The sequence below is a fragment of the Giraffa tippelskirchi genome, chromosome 9 (genome assembly GCF_054371585.1).
Source record: "Giraffa tippelskirchi isolate mGirTip1 chromosome 9, T2T-mGirTip1v1.2.pri, whole genome shotgun sequence".
NCBI classification, from domain to species: Eukaryota; Metazoa; Chordata; class Mammalia; order Artiodactyla; family Giraffidae; genus Giraffa; species Giraffa tippelskirchi.
This window is the reverse complement of record NC_137283.1, coordinates 150535930-150558342: the sequence shown is the minus strand read 5'-3', so window position 1 is coordinate 150558342 and position 22413 is coordinate 150535930. Positions and strand designations below refer to the sequence as shown.

Below are 22413 nucleotides of genomic sequence, written 5' to 3'. Positions count from 1 at the left end.
TAAGAAGCTCAGCTACAGAGCAGTTGAAGATGAGGCTCCCACCAGGCATCTGAATATGTCTGGTACTCCGAAAACAGATCAGGGCTAAAAATGGAGATTGAAGAGTTGTCAGTATGTGAACAGCAACTGAAGCCACAGGAATATTCATATCACCCAGAAAGAGGATGTAGCAGTGGGAAGAAAAATAGAGAGAACAGAGTAGGGTCCCAAAGACAGACCCGGTGTGACATCACTGAAGGCAGAGGAAGAAAATGCAGAGGAGGCTGGAAGAGTCATTAGTGATTAGGATGAAACCCAAAAGAGATCTGCTTAGAGCAGACGGCTTCCCAAGGAAATGGGGAAGGGCACCTAAGGCCTCAGAAGGTCAGTGAAATAGAGACCCAAACAAACCCACTGGATTGAGAAGCAAGGAGATCCTCAGGGAAACTGTGGCAGAAGCTGACATCAGATTGTAATGGATAAACAGTGGTATCATGGAGGAGAAAGAGTTGGAAAGATAGTAAGGGAAAAAGAAGACAGGGCCACAGTTAAAGGAAGTACAGGATTGAGAAAGGAAAGCATTTTTGTGGTGGGGAATTGTTGGTAACAAAAAGAAACACTGCAACTTGTGTGTATGCTGGGGTGAAAGGGTGAGGCTGAAAAAGCAGCCCAGATAGGAGAGTAATTAAGAGCCTGCTTGGGAGGGCAGCTGGACGCGCTTGAACACGGGAGGCTGCGAGGGGCAGTTCAGGTAACAGAAAAGGTACCTTGCAAAGCCAGGTGAAGGTTTGAAATAGCCAAGTGCAGGAAGATAAGAGACAGGAGAGTAGACTATAAAATGCAACTATGCACATGGTGTGCAGACCACATGGAAAATGAAACAGCCTTCACTGTGCCCTCCATCTAGAAAGAGAGGACAGCTCTGAGGTGAGCAAGGGTACCCTAGGAAGACAGGTTGTTTCAATGGTGGGAGAAAAACAGAAGACACTGGAAGCAAACAGTTGCCAGAGATGAGAAAGGCAGGTAGGTTAGTGTGGCGAGGGGAAGAGTAGAATCAAAGGAAAAGAGTGAACAGGACACTGGAGGAAGAAGTTCAATTTTCAAAAGAATTCTCTCAATCTAAGCTTAAAAATCAATTAGCTGCAGCTACTGTCTTTAAGTTCCTATTTCAAGCAAATAAATCAACAAAGGTAGGTGTATATCCAAAAATGCTGAAATCAAACAGTAAAGATGCAAGAGCTTGAAATGGATGACTATTTAACAAAACTCTAGATTAGTATTAGCCAGAAGTATGATAAAGGAGCATCGCTAAATAATCCAGGACTAAAACATCAATGACTTTTCAAAAGTTTTCCGAAGGTTGATCCTTTTTCATTCATGCACGCTAATGCTTAATGGTTGAAGAACTGAGCCCTACTAGGAACACAGACGAAAATTAAAATCAACCCTGCCTTCAAACTGTTGATGCCTAAAGGCCCCGATGCTGGGAAAGACTGAAGGCAAAGGGAGATAGGGGCGGCAGAGGATGAGATGGCTAGGTAGCATCACCAACTTAATGGACATAAATTTGAGCAAACTCAGAGAGTGGAGGACAGAGAATCCTGGCGTGCTGCAGTCCATGGGGTCACAAAGAGTCGAACACAACTTAGTGACAACAACAGCAACTTCACTCCACATAAATGAAAATTCATAAGGACTTCCAGAATAAGGAAGGGGCTAGGGGAAAAAAAAGGGGAATGATATTTGCTCATGTTCAAGTTCAAGCTCTGACCCTATCTCCGTCTCCAAATTCTACCACCAAATAGGTATGAATACTTGATTTTCTTCCCCGCTTCTCCCCTCCTGTATCATAGAGAATGACCAGCAGTTAGTGGCTGGTTATGGTTCCAACTGGGGCTTCCCAGGTGGCTCAGTGGTAAAGAATCTGTCTGCCAAAGCAGGAGACGCAGCGGGAAGATCCCCTGGAAGAGGAAATGGCAACCCACCCCAGTATTCTTGCCTGGAAAATCCCATGGAAAGAGGAGCCTGGTCCATGGGATCGCAGAGAGTCGGACACGACTGACTGACCAACCGACCCAGCACGCACACATGCATGGTTCAAACTACAACACTAAGTTCCAGCTCCTTGGTCTGACCCATTCAGAACTCATAACAACCTCGCCAAGGGGCCAGGATGATTCCCTTAAACGCAGGAGAAAGTGGGGCTCAGCGAAGTTAATAAGGAAGTTGCCTCATCTCAGCACTACTCAATGCAGAGGCCAATGTACCTTTCAGGTTCACCTCACTTCAAAGCATTTACTCTTTTAACCACTGCCTCCACGTCAGATTTCCCTAACCATTGTTCCAAAGGGAACTTGTTAAGCACAATTTTCTTTTCAGACTGGCAATTTCGAATTCTTTTATTCATAGACTTTTAACATTTAATTTATTCCATAATATTTTTCAGATTGAGTTTATGGTGTTTTCTTTAAGCAGTTTTTTTTTAATTGGAGTATAGTTGCGTTACAGTGCTGTGTTAGTTTCTGCTGCACAGCAAAGTGAAACCAGTCACATGGATACAAATATCCCCTCGTCCTTGGATTTCCTTCCCATTTAGGTGATCACAGAGCACTGAGTAGAGTTCCCCGTGCTATACAGTAGGTTCTCATTAGTTGTCTGTTTTATACATTAGGGGCTTCCCTGGTGGCTTAGACAGTAAAGAATCTGCCTGCAACACGGAAGACCCAGGTTTGACCCCTGGGTCAGAAAGATCTCCTGGAGAAGGGAATGGCAACCCACTTCATAGTAGGGTATATTTGTCAATCCCAATCTCCCAATTCATCCCATCCGCCCTTCCTCCTTGGTATCCATTTTAAGCAGTTTTGTTGAAAAGCTGATTCATTCTCAAATAGCTACATAAATGGGGATTCACCACATTATCCGCAAACCATCTTCTAGACAGCAGTTTCTACCTTCCAGCAAAGCAGGCTAATTTGATGTTGTAGAGTGAGAGTTGAGAACAAAGTAAGGACCTGAACTGTAAAGAAGAAGCCTGATCCAGGAACAAACCCACAGAAACCTGTGTCCCTCTACATGCAACATCAATCAACCCAGAAGTTATCACAGCTGCATCCGGGAGCAGGCAACCTACAGGGGTTCTCAGAGAGCGCCAGGTACTGTCCCATCTCAGGAAGCAGTGGTTAAGATACATCTGGCTTTCTGGACACAGCCCTGCTCTGCTGTGTTCCAGCTGAGGGCCCTCAGGCAATTTCTGGACTTCTCTGAGCCTCAGTTTCCACATCCATGAAATGGGACTATCAGAGGTTGTTACTAGGATTACATGAACCATACCTGATACAGAAAGTACTTAATAAATTTTAGCTTTTTTTTCTTAAATATGTTTAAGTGTTTCCCTTTCTGGAGGAGTACTTTTTTAATGGCAGGTCACAACCCCCCAAATGTGTGATGAAATCAATTTACAGGGTCACAGCCAGCAATTCTGGTAAATTAAATAAAACAGAATATTGTATTTAAATATTAATAAAGTCATATTTTATATTAGAGGCTTCCCAGATGGCGCTAGTGGTAAAGAACCTGCCTGCCAATGCAGGAGACTTAAGAGACATGGGTTTGATTCCCAGGTCACGTAGATCCCCTGGAAGAGGGCATGGCAACCCAGTCTAGTACTCTTGCTTGGAGAATCCCATGGACAGAGGAGCCTGGCAGGCTACAGTTCATGGGGTGGCAAAGAGTCAGACACGACTGAAGTGACTTGGCATGCATGCATGCATTTTATATTAACTTGGTAATTTTTCTTTTGCATACATGGTAATATTAACCGGTCCTTGTGAATCTCTGCATCCATCCACGTGTCAGTGTAAGTATCAGGAAGCAAGGGAATTTTTTTCTAGGACCACAATCAAAATATTTTGAGAACCACTGATTTACAGAATGAAGATGGTAGGGAGTAAGGGCAGATGAAAAAGTGTAATGTGCCAGAAACCACTTTTTAAAACGCAGACATCATGTTGAGGTTTGACAGAAAACAAAAAAATTTTGTAAAGCCATTATCCTTCAATTAAAAAATAAATAATTTTTTAAATAAAAAGCTGCTGGAAAAGGAAAGCCCTTCTGAATGGACAGTCAGGATCACCCAGGGGATGCCCTCCGTGTACAAGTCTGTTTATGCCTAGGCTGCTACGGGGGTTTCAGTAATCCGAGATTAACAACAGGCTTTTATTTACAAAGCAAATCAAATTGCAAAACTGGAAGTACCGATATTATCTTGATGCTGGGCAAGATGAGAAAAATTGACATGACTTATCCAGTAAGTCCTCTTGCAATACTTGTCAAAGTAGACATTATGCCAGATATCAAATGCTCTTTAAAACCATCAGGGTTTGGGAGAGATATGAAAATGTCTTAAAACAGAAATTCTTACATATTGATGTAGAGTTAACCTTGCAGTTCCAGGATAATCAAATTCTTAGGTGAAAATATAACTACCTGTACAAGTAGATGAAATGGAAAATAACTATAAACATAATCATTTTAGAATCTATGAAGACATTTATGTTTATATCCAAAAGTCTGTGCTATTTAATGATACTATGCTCAGATTGTGTAAGAGGGGTCACAGCCCTGGGCCACTCCTGCCACAGGCATTTTCCTGCAGAGTACCAGGTGGACTTACCCATCCAGGACCGGTAAGCCTCCATTTGGTTTTAGGCTATACTTCAAGTCCCCAGCATCCCCTGATCAAATAGCCAGTCACTTCCAAGGCATGAACCAGCGCTTTCCAGGTCTGGCCTCCTTGGTTGGAGCCAGAGGCACGGTTAGAAGGTGGCAGAGGGTGTGGACAGATTGGACGTGCAAGTGGACACAATGCCCTTCACCAGGTAGGATGGTATCACAGGTGAAAAGCCAAAGGAAGCAGGCCCTGCGCCAGGGAAAATTTCCTTTGATCAGTTCTGAGCTCTGGGAGATCTAGGAATTCAAGTTTCAAACCTCGCTTTCTGGGTCATTATGAAGATACAGTTGTCAAGGTAGGAGGATAGAACACATTTTATAGAAATGCTCAATAGCTTGATTCATGACTTTTAAGTATTCAGACACATGCTGTGAGGCCTCCGTCTGTTCTCTTACACAGGACCCTGCAGAGTTAGAAGCAGGTTTGGTGGTTAGAACATGGACTCAGAGTCCATGCCATCCACCCAGTGCCATCCACCAGCTATGGAGCTTGGGAAAGCCTTTTAATTCTGCTGTGTCTCCCAGTTTCCTTATCTATAAACAGAGAGGATAACAGCACCCTGTTCATATGGGTTGTTGTAAAGACTAATGAATCAGTGCATACAAAGGGCCTAGAAGAACACCTGGGACCTAATACAAGTACTCCATAAATTCTCTTTGTGTTATTCTCTACACAAAACGGATTGACCACTGCAAACTTCTAGATAAAACCATAGCCAGGAAGTTATTCTGTGTATTTCTTTCCCCCTACTCCTTTCTATTTTAAAATATCTCACTTTATGGAACTCTAAAAGACCACTATTTCCTATTCTGAAAAGGACAGGTCATCTAACTGCTGACCTGCCTGATGCAAGTTTTTCTGAAATTACACATGTGTTCATCTAGAAGGCACCCAACCTGGCCGACAGCTCAAGCGTCTGGCTGAGCTGAAGTCTGGCAAGTTGGCTTTCCATGTCAATTTCACACACACACACACCATTTGGACATTTCCTAACCTTCATATTCAGGAGATTCAGAGCTACAAACCAGCTAGGTCCTTCTCAATTTACACACCAGAGGTTGAAATACTTGAAACTATCAGCAAGGAAAGGCTATCAGACCAGAGAGAAGAAGCTAAAAATAGAGCCCTAATAGTGGAGAAAGAGATGGAAGAAGACAGTCCTTTATATGGCCACTTGTTAGTCCACAGGCTTTTTATTATTCAGTGAAGGTGTAGCATCAGCATAGTATTTATAAATTGCCAACATGACTTATAGCTCTTCAACCTAACATGTCAGAACAAGCAACTTGAATAGAAATATCTGCCACATTTTAATAACAAGCCGGTGGCATATAGCATCTTGTGTCATTTTACCACAAAACCTCTCAGATCTTTAGCTGTTTGCTGTATATGGAGGTCTGAAATGTGAGAAGCACAAGGAAAAGATTCAAGGTCATATTTACCCTTTAAAATAGGTACCTAATCTACATGTTTAATACAATGAGCATTCAATCTTCCTTTTTCTACCAGTTACTCAGAAGAATTTTGAAAATACATGATTTACCAACCTTGCTAAGACACTGGAACTCTTTCCCAAGCTACATGTAATTGGTCTGCCATAAAAGGAGCCTTACTAAAGCATAGTTAATTTCAACAGTAGTTTCTCTATTAACCCAAATCTTGTCTAAACCCAAAATGGAGCATAAAGACTAGTATGAAATAAATGAAAACTAATTGGATTCTACAGAGGCAAGACTGAGTCTTCCATCCACCCCCACAGTAATCCCATCGAAATCAAATATATTGTTTCTTTAAAGAGTTTTGCCAACTTCCTACTTAAAAAACACAATAAACACTTTCGATTTGGGCCAGTTTTTATTTATGCAATTAAAATGCTTTTTATAAGAGCTGGGCTGGAGGAACAATATATTTTTACAAGCCCATTAGTCATATAGTCAAGCTTCATTATATCATAATCATTCATCAGGAGTCCGTAATGAGAATGCTGTTTCCTCGCGCGATGAGAATATTAAGGAAAATATGTATTCACAATAGCCCATAAAATGTGTGAAATCCAAACCAGAGGAAAAGCCAGTGGGTTCATCTGGGTTTCATTTTTGCTGAAGAGGGTAACAGCCGGATGAATGCAAACCCAGCTTTAACTCAGAAGCCATATCCTTAATTATTAACCCTTTTCATCCTTCCACCCTTTCCAAACTCCACTCCTTTAAGAGAAGTAGACTACTTCATTTACAATTACTGCCATTAAAAAGACTCTCCTAGGAGAGCATTTTAGCTTCGGTCATTTTTCGGCAACCACAGTTTTGTTACAGTTTGTTCTTAATATTTCTCCAAAAACCCATCAACCATTTCTCCTTACGCGGCAGACTTGCGTACAGGCTTAGCCCCTGAACCGTGGGAAGTAAATGTCCGGCGGAGGGGGAGCTGGGGAATTCCCCGCACATCCGCAGCCTCCCTTCCTCCACCCTGCACCCTTCCAGGTTGCCCAAGGCTCTCATTCTGCGCCCATCAACGGGAGTAACTGGAACTGGGCAGGAAGAAAGAAACCTGCTTCAACAAAGCCCAACGCGTGCAGCTTTGGTAAGGCAAGGACGAATTGTGGGGACACGCATCGGGGCTGGCTGGAACAGGGAACGCGTTCAGCTTACGGCTTTGTGATATTATTTCAAAAACGCAGGGGGCCTCTGGGGTCCCCAGAACCTCTCCTCTCGGTGAAGCGGCTTTCAGTGTCTTCCCTGCTCCCTCTCCACAAAACTCGGGGTTGCCAGGATCCTAGCAGGGAGTCCTGTTCTTGCACGCACCTGGGGGAGCCCCTCCGAGCCCCACTTTGGGAAGCTGCAGCTGAAGCCGAGGAGAGCCCGGGGTTGGGAGAAAGGCAGTGCGCTAAGCAAGACCCGACCTCCCCACGATCATCACGGGGCCCCCAGCTCTCTGGGTACCCGGCAGCTGAACCTAAGCAGGGTGAGCCCTGGCACCAGAGGGCACCCTGGGGACAGAACGCGCCGCGTCTCGCTCCCAGCCCTCGGTCCCCAGGAACCAGGGCGGTGCGCAGCCGGGAGCCGGAGCCCTGGACAATTCCTGTGTTAGCACAACCGGGTGCGCGAGCCCGCCCCGCGACCCTCCCGGCCCGCCTCACAGGTACCTCGCAGCCATACAGCTGTCCCAGCTGCTCCACGATCCACTCCTCCAGCACGAGCCGTTTCCGAAGCTCCTTGCGATCGTATTTTACCGTCACTTTTCCCTGCTGGTGGCGCCGCTGTTGCTGCTGCTGCTGCTGCTGCTGCTGCTGCTGCTGCTGCTGCTGAACGTGCCCGGCGGCAGCCGCGGTGGCCACGGGCGCCGAGTCCTCCCTGGAGGAGCCCGAGCCGCTGCTCGAGCTCGGGCTGCCGCCGGAGCCACCCCGGGGACTCTGGAAGAAAACCCGCGCACCGCTGCCCGGGGCCCCGCCGGGCGCCTCGCTGCTGCCCGTCGCCACCGACATGTCCCCGCGCGCGTAGGAGCCGGAGTGCGGCCCGGAGGAGGGCAGGCGGAGCGCCGGGCGCCGCTACCACCTCGGGCCGGGCAGCGGCATGCGAGTGCTTCGCCTGCACCTGCTTCTCGCCGCCGCCGGCTCCGGGGAGGTCTGGAGGAGCGCGGGCGGGGGAGGGCGGGGAGGAGGCAGGGGCGGGGACGCAGCCTTAAAGACGCCGCCGACGACCCTCTCGGTCCAACCGGGGAGGCGGATCCGACGCCCGGCAGGCAGCAGCCAGGGGCGTGGGAGCTGCGCGCGGCGGAGCGAATGTGGGCGAGCAGACGACGCGGACGCGAGGGTGTGGACACCGCGAGGACTGGCGAGGGTTGCTGCCAGGGATGGTCCTCTGCGCGGATGACCGTGTTCTGTCCCCCGGAACACAAGGATTGCTCTTCTCCCGCCGTCCCGAATCGCAGGAAACCCACCGCCGCCCGCGGCCTTGGCCAGCGCTACCGGGGGACTGGCGACCACCGGGGGTGGGGGGGCAGGCGACGCGGGAAGGGACGGAGCCGCAGGTCCCTGGCAAAGGTTTTTCCTCTCCCTCCCGCCTCCTGGGAGGGTGGGGACGTGTCTCCTCCCCTCCTGGCTCCACCCCACCGCTCCAAACACCCATCCCTATTCATGCCGCTTTCTCCCTCAGTTTGTGAGAAAATTGACTAGGCGATGTTTGTGCCATGAGGCAATCCCGCACCTGAAAAATACTCTCCAGACCAGTTTTTCTCCTCTTACACCGTGTCTTGTTTCTTCATAGGCAGAGCATGAAGGTATCTTTATATCTAAAGGGCAGAAGACTCGCTGTCTCTTGGGCAAGGGACTGGGGATGCAAATCTTTCTCTGTGAGTCCCTGCTGGTTCCCGGTCTTCCATTTCTGGTATCCTAATATTCCCTGCTCGGCCCCCTCCACCTTTCCTCTCTCAATAACATTGCCAAACAACCGCTTTTTAGCTAGGAAGATAACAGCACCGATTACTTTTAAAACTTTATACAGCCAGGAAAAGTTATAAATGAATGAGTTTCTTCTAAGGTTTAGGGCAAGGAAATAGAGCAGAAGATACAAGCAGAAAACTACGTGTGTATGTGTGTAAAATTATAGGGAGACATTTATGTATGTTGTATTGGTACATAACAATACGTTTCTGTTCAGACCATTGCAAGAAATCATAAAGATACTCAAACACAAGTAAGTTGCTTGTACAAAATTCTTTTAAATACTACTGGGCGCTTCTCAAGGTGGCTCAGTGGTAAAGAATTTGGCTGCCAATGCAGGAGACAAAGGAAACTTGGGTTTAATCCCTGGGCTAGGGAGATCCCCTGGAGGAGGAAATGGCAACCCTCTCCAGTATTCTTGCCTGAAAAATCTCATGGACAGAGGAGCCTGGTGGACTACAATCCATTGGGCCACAAAGAGTCGGACAGCACAGCAGCAAAGGTTACTAGCAGCTACCCTAGTTTCTCAGAGATAAAGAATCAAGTCAATTTCCTCTGAACACTTTCTTCGATGGAGAGGATTCTAGCTGGGCCCCTAGACTCACAGCTATAAAGACATATAGACACTGGAAATAAAGGTGGCCAGAGCTTTGTTCTGACTCTTCTGGCTTTGCATCTGGTTCCCTGGTTTCCTCTACCTAGGTTTGTGTCTGCTTTATTCTTTCGTTTGGGATTTTCCAGTCGGAACATGACTGTGAAGGGATTTTCCTAAAGTGTTCCATGCCTGATGTTCATCATCGGGACATGTCTGGCCTTGCAGAATGAAAGGAAAGATCTAGTGGGGATTGTGTGGGAAAAAAAGGTGGCTGGTATAGGTCTTGGTGCATGCATGCTCAGTCGCTTCAGTTCTGTCCGACTCTGCCACCGTAGTCCGCCAGGCTCTTCTGTCCATGGGATTATCCAGTCAAGAATATTAGAGTGGGTCCCAGGGTGTCTTTCCAACCCAGTAATCGAATCCACATCTCCTGCTTCTCCTGCATTGGCAGGCAGATTCTTTACCACTGTGCCACCTGGGAAGTCCCTAGGTCTTGGATCCTTCTCATAATTAGAAGGAGTCGAGGCTAAAATCCCTGCTCCCTGGAAGAGGCCAGCTGTCCTTAAGGTGGTAGGTTTCCTACACAGCTATTCATGGAAAAGGGAGACAAAGCTATCCTGATTTGCTCCTAGAGACTGGTGAGAATTCTCCCCATGACCTCCACCCCCACCTGCCTTAGGGGGTAGATCATTTTAAACCCTGTGCTCATAACCAAGAGGGCAAGCACATCAACAAAAAGGAGCTTTGTCAGCCAGGCCGAGGAGGCAGAGGAGGGTAGGCAGTGATCAGCAAGACTCTCCCCCCAACACAGAGGGAGACTAAGCTTGTCTCCCTCCAGACATCTGGCACTGATTCAAGTTAGCTAGCACCAGCTTTAACCAACTGGACTAACCAAGAGAATTTCGTTCAAAACAAAAATAGCTAAAATTGTACTTCATGAGGGAGAAACTATATAAAACCTCAGCCTCATTCTGGCGCTGGGGCCTGGCTATTCCCATTTATTTTGAAAACTATGCCTGGGATCCAGGAGTGTGGCAAAGAGTGGGAAATTCCAACTCCTTACTTTGAGTCTTTGGACAATGAATTCAGTCATTCGAGAATAACTTCAAAGGATTTATAAAAATTCAGTAAGTTCTTTCTGAGAATTTCTTGTGCCAGTTTTTTCTCACTGTATAAGATGCTTTTTCCTTTATGCTTAAAATTCAGCTTTCACTTTCATGACTTCAAAAGTGACAAGTACTAAGAGACATTTAAGAAGAAATTTAGAGTTTTCACATCCTAACTTGTAGAAAAATAGCCAGGGAGGAGTCAGCCTCCTTCCAGAGGTATACTGACCTTCAGATGCCCGAATGAGTCACCTTGACTTGGAATAATGAGTTGAACTAAACAAGAGTCCCTCTTCCTATAAAACCCATAGCTCCACCCAGGACATAATTTACTTTTTTTTTTAACTTAAGAATATACCATGGGCATCTTTTTGTTGTTGTTGTTGTTTTGCCATACTGTGTGGCATGCGGGATCTTAATTCCCTGCCTAGGGATCGAACTTGTATCCCCTGCATTGAGAGCTGGGAGTCTTAACCACTGGACTTCCAGCAAAGTCCCCAGGACATAATTTACATTCAAAGTGAACTGCACAGTCCCATTCCCACCACAAATACACACACACACACACACACACACACACACACAACTGTCCATGTCTGAATAATCAAAACTCAATGTTCAAATCTTGATGGATCATAGAATTACTGTTTTTTTCAGATTTCAAACACTGAAGACAAAGTATTTGGGAGCAAAGGAATCATTCCCAGGCTAGAAATGTACATACATCAATATTTAAATTCAGTAAAACCAAAGATATTTCTTATCTACAAGACTTATGTGTAAATTTGTTCAGGGCAAACCCTTTCTTTTCTAATGTAAATAAGTTTTCTTTTTTAATGGCAGTTAATCAAAAACAATCATCTCAGTTGTGTCTACTCTTTGCAACTCCATGGACTGCAGCACGCCAGGCCTCCCTGTCCATCATCAAATCCTGGAGCTTACTCAAACTCATGTCCATCGAGTTGGTGATGCCATCCCACCAGCTCATCCTCTGCCATCCCTTTCTCCTCCTGCCTTCAATCTTTCCCAGCATCAGGGTCTTTTCAAATGAACCAGTTCTTCGAATCAGGTGGCCAAAGTATTGGAGTTTCAGCTTTAGCATCAGTCCTTCCAATGAATAATCAAGACTGATTTCCTTTGGGATTGACTGGTTGGATCTCCTTGCAGTCCAAGGGACTCTCAAGAGTCTTCTCCAACACCACAGTTCAAAAGCATCCATTCTTTGACACTCAGCTTTCTTTATAGTCTAAATCTCACATCCATACATGACTACTGGAAAAATCCTAGCTAAAGGTTATTAGAAAAGGGTGAAAATCAAGGGTCCCAGAGCTTTCTTCATTCCTGGAGGAAAGAAAGACTAAAATACAAATGTTTATATTTAGACCCAATTTCCTTACTTTTTAAAGACTGCTGCTGCTAACTCACTTCAGTCGTGTCCGACTCTGTGCAACCCCATAGGCAGCAGCCCACCAGGCTCCCCCACCCCTGGGATTCTCCAGGCAAGAACACTGGAGTGGGTTGCCATTTCCTTCTCCAATGCATGAAAGTTAAAAGTGAAAGCAAAGTTGCTCAGTCGTGGCCAACTCCTAGCAACCCCATGGACTGCAGCTTACCAGGCTCCTCCATCCATGGGATTTACCAGGCAAGAGTACTGGAGTGGGTTGCCATTGCTTGGGAATCTACCTTGAGACTGTGATAATAACAGCCCCGGAAGCTACAGACCTCAACAGAATTCTTATCTTGGCTCGTACAGGTCAGTGATAAGATGCCTGCCCCTGATTTCTCTCAAAGATGTGATAAAACAAAAAGTAACTTAATAAGTCTGGTTTTCATTATAAAAGTAAAGAAAATATCATCTGTTCTTTAGGATCCTATCAATTGCTCACAGTATTTTTAGTTTTCAGAATACAGTCCATTATTTCATTATTCTTTATGGAGTGAGAGACCTATATCAGTGTAGTTTTCTTTTGGCTACTAATTCATCTCCCCTTCCCCCACTGACTTATTTTTTCCCTTCCTAATTCTGGGCATTTGATTGTATTATGTACTACAATTTGAAATCATAATTCCAAAATGAACTTAGCCACTATTTGCGTAAATAACCGGAATCAACAGCAGTCACTGTCACAGTTCTTTGTCTTAACAATTAACAGAAATTCTTATGTGACAGTTCAGAGATGATGAAAAGCTGGAGGAGAAACCCATAGCTTCATTGTATCTTTTCTAACAAAGATTAAGTATCCCTGTGTCTTCCTGTAAGCCTTGCTTATAAAATATTTTGTCTTTTTCTGTGAGACTAAACTCTCGAGAGAAGCAGATTCTCCCCTGTCCAGCCAATGGCCCCCTGCTCTCCTTCTTTCACTGTCCAGTGTTCTGGAAGAGTTGTCCATTCCCTAACATCTCTGTCTTCACTCACACTCAGCCCTCTGCAGTGTGACTGCCACCGCTGCCAAGCAAGGTCTTCATGTCGCTCAATTCAGTTGTGATTTTTCAGCTCTTACCTACTTTGAACTCCTGCCACGTTTGACAATCTTGAATCTCTCCTGGCCAACATCATCCCAGTTTTGCTCCCACCTCTGTCTATTCCATTACCGAGCATCCATGCATGCTAAGTCGCTTCAGTCGTGTCCAACTCTTTGTGACCCTATGTAGCCCGCCAGGCTCCTCTGTCCTTGGGACTCTCCAGACAGGAATACTGGAGTGGGTTGCCATGCCCTCCTCCAGGGGATCTTCCAGACCCAGGAATCAAACCCGTGTCTCTTTGTCTCCTACATTCCCGGCAGGTTCTTGACCACGGGGCTTCCCCGGTGGCTCAGCTGGTAAAGAATCTACCTGCAATTCTGGAGACCTGGGTTCAATCCCTGGGTTGGGAAGATCCCCTGGAGAAGGGAAAGGCTCCCCACTCCAGTATTCTGGCCTGGAGAACTCCAAGGACTGTATAGTCCTTGGGGTCACAAATAGTTGGACACAACTGAGCGACTTTCACTTTCTTTACCACTCGTGCCACCTGGGAAGCCCATCACCGTAATTGTGGTGAACTCCTTTTCCTACATCTCCACCTTCAAGATAAGCTGTTCTCCAGAGTTCTTCCCTCTGCTTCTTCTTTATTCATTCATACGCTCACTCAAGGTGACCTTGTCTCCTAATGAATCTTCTACTTTGACGACCTACCATCTACCTGTCACAGGCTCTCCAGATGAACAATCTGCAGCAGAATCCTGGTCCAAGCTTTAGATGTACAGGTCCATCACCTTTAGTGCCCATGCACTATGCAAGTATGTGTACTGTTAAAGTACGCAGATACAGGGGGCTCCCCTGGTTTTTCCGTGGTAAAGAACCTGGGAAATCCCATGGACAGAGGACCCCAGTGGGCTACAGTCTATGGGGTCACAGAGTCGGACATGAGTTAGCAACTAAGTAACAACAACAACACAAATATATATTGATCTCAATTCATTTGAGAGCAAAACAGTACAGTGAATGTTGTTTTGGTCATGGATGGTTAGCACACTATAGGCTGCTCTAGCCCAGTTCGTTCAAACAGTTTTTTTTACCACAAACTACAATAAGAAATACATTTCTGGCATGACCTAAATATTCCTATAAACACACAACTTACCCATATTACATGTAATATACTCTGACACATCCTATTCTATTCTGTTCTATTGTTTTTAAAACTGCTGCTCACAATCTACTAAACAGATTTCCCAACCTACTAAATGGTTGCAACCCAGAACTGGAAAAGAGCTGCTGTCAGCCAGAGCCATACCTACGAGCATCAATCCTGGCACACTCCAGCATGGTTATTTATTTCTCCAGTGCTCTCTTTCCGTCACTATTAAATTAAGTGTTCTGGTCAACAATTTTGACCCCAAATGACTGACACAGAACTTGAGTGTGATCCTCCTGGCAGTGCTGCAAAAGAACTAAAAAGGAATGTTCCTGACATGAGCATGGGCCTTTGCTGAACTTCCACACTCCCTCAGAAAATGGTGGAGTCCCTGGAGGGTAAAGACAAAAGGCCATCAGGGATTGGTAAAGCCTCCAGCCTCAGGACAAGTACAGGGTGCTGGGAAAGATTGAAGGCAAAGGATGAGAAGGTTAAATAGCATCACCCACTCAATGGACACAAATTTGAGCCAACTCTGGGAGATAGTGGAGAACTGGAGGATAGAACTGGATAGAGGAGCCTGGCATGCTGCCGTCCATGGGGTCGCAAAGAGTTGGACACGACAAAGACTGAACAACAATAACAAAAAAAAAGAAAAACCAGCACAAAGCCCACATCCCAAGTGCCTGGATTGAATCTGACCTCTGCCACTTATGGAGAAGAAAATGGCAACCCACTCCAGTATTCTTGCCTGGAAAATCCCATGAACAGAGGAGCCTGGCAGGCTACAGTCTATGGGGTCACAAAGAGTCTGAAACGACTGAGTGACTTCACCTCACTTCTGCTGCTTAGGCACTGTGTGACCTTGGCAAGTTACTTAACCTCTCTGTGCCCCCATTTGTCTGTCCATCTATAAAAGGATCAGTAGCACTTGTTTCATAGGTTGTTCTGAGGGAGAATGGGCACCTGGAGAAAAAGCACCTAGAACAGTGCCTGCTGTTATGTCTGAAGGGATCATAACCACCACAGAGAGAACTCACCATAGTTCCAATAATGTCGCAGAGAAGTTAGGACCATAGGCATGTCCTGACTCCAGGGATGTGAAGAGAACAGTGGGAAACATCTCCACAGGGAACCTGCTCCAGTCATTACACAGCAGACTCGGCATTCCCATTGACAAGTTCCAATAAATGGAGGCAAACACACATATCCACTGCTTACTCAGTTGGCGCCTTCACCTACATGCCTTGAAGTCACTTCAAATTACCAAATTCAAAATGACATCACCAACTTTGCAGGACCTACTTCCTTTTCCTCGTTTCCTTTTGCCAGGACTATTTAGCACCACTCACTTCTTTGTTTAATCTAGAAGCTTGAGTACCATCTCCCTCATTCTCTTATCCACTTTGTCCTATCAATAAGCAAATCTTTATGGTCCCGTCTTTGTCTGGATCTCAGACCTGCCTCCTCCTCTGGTCCTCGCACTCTGCCCTAGACGTTGCCTGTGCTCTCCTACTTTGTCTTCATGACCTGCCTTCCATCCGTTCTCTATACTGCTCCCACAGAGAGATTTCTGTAGGCAAATGTGATCAAAATCCTATGCTTAAAAAATCCCTCCATATCTCCCATTCCTTTCAGGCTAAAGTACGAACAGCCTCGCATTGCACACAGGCTTTTCTTGCTCCGGCCCTTGCTTTTTGCTCCAGCATCTGTTCAACATGCCTCATCCCACCCCATATACATACACACCTCACTCTGCCCAACATCTCACTGAACGTGAATTCCCAAATACAGAACACTCGCCATCTACTTTTACCTGCGCCTATACACCCCTTCTAAGCTCCCCATGGTGCCAGGTTGACCCCTCACCCCCTCCAGGATCATCTCTGGTCTCACCTCCTGGACTAAGCTCTTCAAAATGTCTTTGGTCTCAGCTCAGTGTTGTTCTCATGTCTGCTCATTGGCCACCATCTGTCCCATCACCCATCAAGCCTTTTTGTGATCAAGTCTCTGCTCCAAGGTCACCTCCTCAACAGGCCTCCTCTCTGCACCCTCTCACCCCCGATCACTTTCATTTCTCCTTCTCATTCATATGACTTCTTGAAAAGTGCATATGTACCTATTAACTGCCTCACTCTCCAGCAGGAAAGTAAATTTCATGAGGGCAGGGACTCCACTGTTCACTTTTTCCACTTCCTAAAATAGTAGCTGGAGAAGGAAATGGCAACCCACTCCAGTATTCTTGCCTGGAGAATCCCATGGACGGAGGAGCCTAGCAAGCTACAGTCCATGGGGTCAAAAAGAGTTGGATACAACTGAGTGACTTCACTTTCATTTTCAAAACAGTAGTAGCACTAGGCTTCTCATTGTCAGCAGAAGGTGTCTGTTAAGTCATCTCTCCCTCCCACTAGATTGTAAACTCTGGAAGAGGAGGAGGTGGCTAATTGGAGTTTATATTCTCAGCACCAAGAACAGTGTGCTTACCACATGTTAGGTGCCCCAAAATAGGGAATGAGTGAAACTAATCTCCACTTCTGGCTATATGCTTTTTTTTCCCCTTGGCTCTCCAATACAAATATATAGAAATGCAGGTCTCTCCCATCTCTCCTCAGTATAGGCTCAATCTGGTGGTGGTTGTTCTTTTAAAATCACAGGAAATCACACTTCTCCCCTCTCCTGAGATGCTCCAGGGTTTTTACTATGTTTCCATAGTAAACAAAAGAAATAACTGTCTCTCTGTTCTCCCCAGGGCCCACACACCAGCTGGAGCTCTAACCCCCTTTCAGTATTTAGTTTCAGCTTGTCAACACCTTGTTGGTTTGAGGCTGTTATAAGATAGTGGCTAAGGAATCAGGTGTGAAGTCCGATGGTGAGTCCAGTTCTCCTCTCACCTGGCTCCGCCGTGGGCTGAGCAGTTGTTTTTCCCATCTGCAAAAGAAGGAATGATTCCAAAGGCTACCACTCCAGGCCATCTGTGTGTGGTAAAGGACCAGGTCATCATGGACCGAAGCGTGGTCCCACAGGGCACAGCTAATCTGCAGCCAGTGTCATCTTTGACTCACCAAGCGAGTGTCACAGCGCTCAGACAGCTCCAAACCCTGCTGTCTGACCCCAGTCTGTACCACTGGTCCCCTGACAACATCGGTTGTCTCTAAAATTTTTCAAACATCTATTCTCACGTTCTGTGCTTATCTTGCCTTGACCCAGAAACAGACCAGACCAGCCACTGGCACCAGCTCAGGAACAACCCTCTGAAAATCCCTGTGCTATAGGTCCTGTGTTGTCATGATGAGTGACTTATCGACTCTAATAGCAGTAATAATAGTGATAGCAATAATAATGGGGCATTGCCCTCCAGTTTGGGAGAATGAGGTGCTGGTCTTCACTTCCTTCTCTGGAAATCTCTGTTAGAACAGGGCTGATTCTAGTGACCCAGAAAGACGTTCATCTTCTGAGAAGCTTGTGTAGCCTCTGCACTCTGCCTGCCACATGCTGTGGAGGATGGCACAAGATTCCTTCCTCTAGAAATCCACATCCCAGGCTTCCCTGGTGGCTCGGTGGTAAAGAATCTGCCTGCTAATCCAGGAGACGTGGGTTTCATCCTTGATCCAGGAAGATCGCACATGCCTCTGGGCAACCAAGCCCGTATGCCACAGCTACTGAGCCTGTGTCCTAGAGCCCGGGAGCCGCAACTTCCGAAGCCTATGTGCCTTAGAGCCTGTGCTCTGCAACCAGAGAAACCACCACAATGAGAAGCCCACACACCCCGAAGAAGAGCTGCCCCCACTCACTGCAACTAGAGAAAGCCTGAGCCACAGCGAAGGCCCAGCAGGGTCAAAAACGAATAAATAAATAAATATAATCACAAAATGATGTTTTAAAAATAACAAAAGAAAAAAGAAAAAAAAATCCACCTCTAATTCCTGTGTGTCTCTGAGGACTGCTGGCTTCACTGCGTTGTGTCCTGCTGTACTGTGCGTTGCCTTGTGTTACAATGGGCTTCAACACAAGGAAAAGGGGCTGGGTATATCTATGCCAAAGCCTTTGACTGTGTGGATCACAATAAACTGTGGAAAATTCTGAAAGAGATGGGAATACCAGACCACCTGACCTGCCTCTTGAGAAACTTGTACGCAGGTCAGGAAGCAACAGTTAGAACTGGACATGGAACAACAGACTGGTTCCAAATAGGAAAAGGGGTACGTCAAGGCTGTATATTGTCACCCTGCTTATTTAACTTATGTGCAGAGCACATCATGAGAAACACTGGGCTGGAAGAAGGACAAGCTGGAATCAAGATTGCAGGGAGAAACATCAATAACCTCGGATATGCAGATGACACCACCCTTATGGCAGAAAGTGAAGAAGAACTAAAGAGCCTCTTGATGAAAGTGAAAGAGGAGAGTGAAAAAGTTGGCTTAAAGCTCAACATTCAGAAAACTAAGATCATGGCATCTGGTCCCATCACTTTGTTAACAAAGGTCCATCTAGTCAAGGCTATGGTTTTTCCAATGGTCATGTATGGATGTGAGACTTGGACTATAAAGAAAGCTGAGCACTGAAGAATTGATGCTTTTGAACTGTGGTGCTGGAGAAGACTCTTGAGAGTCCCTTGGACTGCAAGGAGATCCAACCAGTCCATCCTAAAGGAGATCAGCCCCGGTTGTTCACTGGAAGGACTGATGTTGAAGCTGAAACTCCAATACTTTGACCACCTGATGGGAAGAGCTGACTCATTGGAAAAGACCCTGATGCTGGGAAACATTGAGGGCAGGAGGAGAAGGGGACGACAGAGGATGAGATGGCTGGATGGCATCATCGGCTCGATGGACATGGGTTTGGGTGGACTCTGGGAGTTGGTGATGGACAGGGAGGCCTGGCGTGCCATGGTTCATGGGGTCACAAAGAGTCGGACACGACTGAGCGACTGAACTGAACTGAACTGAATCCATGAAGGCCTGACATTCCCAGTGCCAGTTTCCACTAAAAACTAGAAGGTCCCTCTAGACGGTGAACTCCTGAGGTGCTGCAGAGGAAAGTGTGATGAATGACTTTTCACTGGCCTTGTGATTAGGCTGTGAGGAGATGTCTAGACTTAACTATGACTGTAGATGTCCTCCACAGAAAAGCCTGTCAAAAGGTCCATCTAGTCAAAGCTATGGTTTCTTCAGTAGTCTTGTATGGATGTGAGAGTTGGACCATAAAGAAAGCTGAGCACCAAAGACTTGATGCTTTTGAGCTGTGATGTTGGAGAAGGCTCTTGAGAGTCCCTTGGACTGAAAGGAGATCAAACTAGTCCATCCTAAAAGAAATCAGCCCTGAATATTCATTGGAAGGACTGATGCTAAAGCTGAAGCTCCAATCCTTTGGCCACCTGATGTGAAGAACTGACTCATTGGAAAAGTCCCTGATGCTGGGAAAGATTGGCGGGAGGAGAAGGGGACGACAGAAGATGAGATGGTTGTATGGCATCACTGACTCAATGGACTTGAATTTGAGCAAGCTCTGGGAGTTGGTAATGGACAAGGAGGCCCGGTGTGCTGCAGTCCATGGGGTCGCAAAGAGTTGGACATGACTGAGTGATTGAACTGAACTGAATTGAAGAGGGAAGTGGAGCCACAACCAGGTTGGCAGGTCCCAAGCTAGTCTTATCTGAAGCAGGTGTTGCAGGTTTGTAATAGTTTGAATCTTATAATCCCCAATGCTCCCCATCACTGATACCCAATGATGTGTCAGATGCTATATTATAAATGCTATCTCATTAAGTACCTGCCCCAACCCTGCAGGTAACCTACCTTCAAGGCTGATGATTCCACTCATTTGAAAGAGAAAGAAACCAAGCTGCAGGAGACAAGTGACCCTGCTTTCCACCCTGAGGTTTTTTGGGTAGTGGAGCTGTGGTCTTATCTTTTACCTTCCAGTCTGGTCATTAGTAAGACCTTACCCAAAAGTCCCAGCGTCCTCAGTTCTGCACAGGCCCTTTAGGGCTGGGCTGTGAGCTTAGGGCTGAGCCATGGAGTTATAGACACAGAACATCCCCTTTCCTTCCTTTGGAGCTTGGCTTGGTGGAGCCAGGATCGTTGTGAGAGAGCCTTGGGGCACAAGCAGCCTCAAGGGACCATAAACCCACTCCTCACAGAGATCTCTAGTCTGGTTCCAAATTTGGAGTAGTCAAGTTTTATTTTTAAGTGAGGAAGGAAGTTTTCCTTTCCCCTTCTCTACTTCAAGAACTGAGATGTTCTGAAATCAATTGGCAATTATATATGGCATCCACTAGGTGTGCAGTTTCTAGTTCCCTGACACGTGGGATGAAAATCTGATGCTGGTCCACCCCATATCAATGAAGTCAATGTCTCTGGGGGTCAGGCCTGGGCATCAGTGCTAAAAGTTCCCAGGTGAGTCCACGGTACAGCAAGGGTGGAGGGCCACTGTCCAGGACCTCTTGGGGACAAGCTTCATGACTCCCCAGACACTGCCCTCTGTTCTCAGCCTTATTCTGTTCTTTCTCACTCTTATTTACTCTCTCTAGCTTTGCTGCACAAAGACCTTAGCAGCAGGAGCAGCAATCCTCCGTAAGTGCTTAATCAAACACGTCGATTTCTATAGAAATGACTATTCAGTCACAGTATGAGTTTCACGGTACAGTTTGAAACTGGTGATGTGACTTGGCAACTGTTTTGAATATGAAAAGAATGGATCTTTATGGACAGACAAAAACATCTCAGTTGTAGAATAATAAAAGGATCAGACATAATTGTAAAGTTACATGAGTATGTAAATTGATCATGTCACCAAGGAATCTAATTACCTAACTGGAAAAAAAATTTTTTTTAACTGGAAGAGAATGGTCTGTCAGAACCTTGTGAAGAGAATTATGTTGATCCTAGGAAACATAATATGTTGAAAAAAGTAGAGAATGGTATTTCTTTCCAGCTTTCATGTTTAAGATAACAGAAAAATCTATGGCACTATGTTGCAAACCTTATGTTTGAAAAACAAGCAAAATTATAACATGGTGCAGCAACAATGCTACAGCCCAGAAAATGAGGTGAGAAGTGAGTGTGCATAATGTCCTTAGTGTAGACTGCAAGGCAATAAGCTGTAGAATAAGTAATAAGTGGCATTAACCTTCTCTGCCCCAACTGCCCAACCCACAGAGAGAGAGAATTATTAAAAATTCCACAGATGCCCTTTGGCTATCTGAACCCTTAGAAAGAGGTTCTGTACAGAAAAGTACAGAAATGCTGCAGAGCGTAATGAGTGAAGATAAGCCTCAAGGTACGTCTAAATCTGTCACCATAGATATTGCAGGACTGCGACTGTGACTGCGGCCGACATTTTAGAAAATAAAACTTCTAGTAAATTCGTGATTCTGGCGAACCAAGAAATGTGGAGACTTTTCAGGAAACTTACCAACTGTGCTGTATGCCCCATTTTTTTTGACCCCACGGTAGGCAGGACCTTAGTTCCCCGATTAGGAATTGAACCTGTGACCTCTGCAGTGGAAGGGCAGAGTCTTAACCACAGGACTGCCAGGGAAGTCCCTATCCCCTAGTTGGTCCTGTACAATCAGTCGTGCTGGGAGAGGAACAAGCCAGACCCCACACAGGGGAGGGGCCGTGGGGAAGTGGAGGGGATGGGGGTGGGATGGTAAGCAGGGCAGTCTGCAGTTGTTAATCTGGGGATGCAGCTGTGGGTTGGTTCCAGCTGTGAACCAAGCTGTGAGTGGGTGAAATGTGTCCTTCTTCCTAGTGTGCAGGCCCCCACCTCTCCCAGGTGCATATTCCAAGCATCTCATCCACCATCACTACCCTTTGCCAGTGGACAGAGCCTCTCACGGCCTTTCCCCATCACTTGTGTCCCCTTTCTCCCATGCCAGCGCTCTTTCTTACCCTCCAAGACCAAGCCGGCAACTACCGCTGGGGAAAAGCCAGCCATGTGATGAAGACAGAA

General features: G+C 46.1%; 1 protein-coding gene across 2 annotated transcripts in view; it reads right to left on the bottom strand.

The window, feature by feature from the left end:
- The window catches only part of PPP1R14C (protein phosphatase 1 regulatory inhibitor subunit 14C), a 122462-nt gene that overhangs the window by 76242 nt on the left and 23807 nt on the right, over window positions 1-22413 (bottom strand). The window contains exons 3-5 of one of the 2 annotated variants that reach the window (XM_081530547.1): window positions 17352-17388; window positions 8911-8995; window positions 7851-8584 (exon numbers count right to left, since the gene is read on the bottom strand). In XM_081530547.1, the coding sequence (XP_081386673.1) occupies window positions 7851-8189 (339 nt within the window). In that variant the 5' untranslated portion in view covers window positions 8190-8584; window positions 8911-8995; window positions 17352-17388. The remainder of the gene's footprint in view (window positions 1-7850; window positions 8585-8910; window positions 8996-17351; window positions 17389-22413) is intronic. The other variant, XM_081530546.1, reaches the window with a different exon arrangement.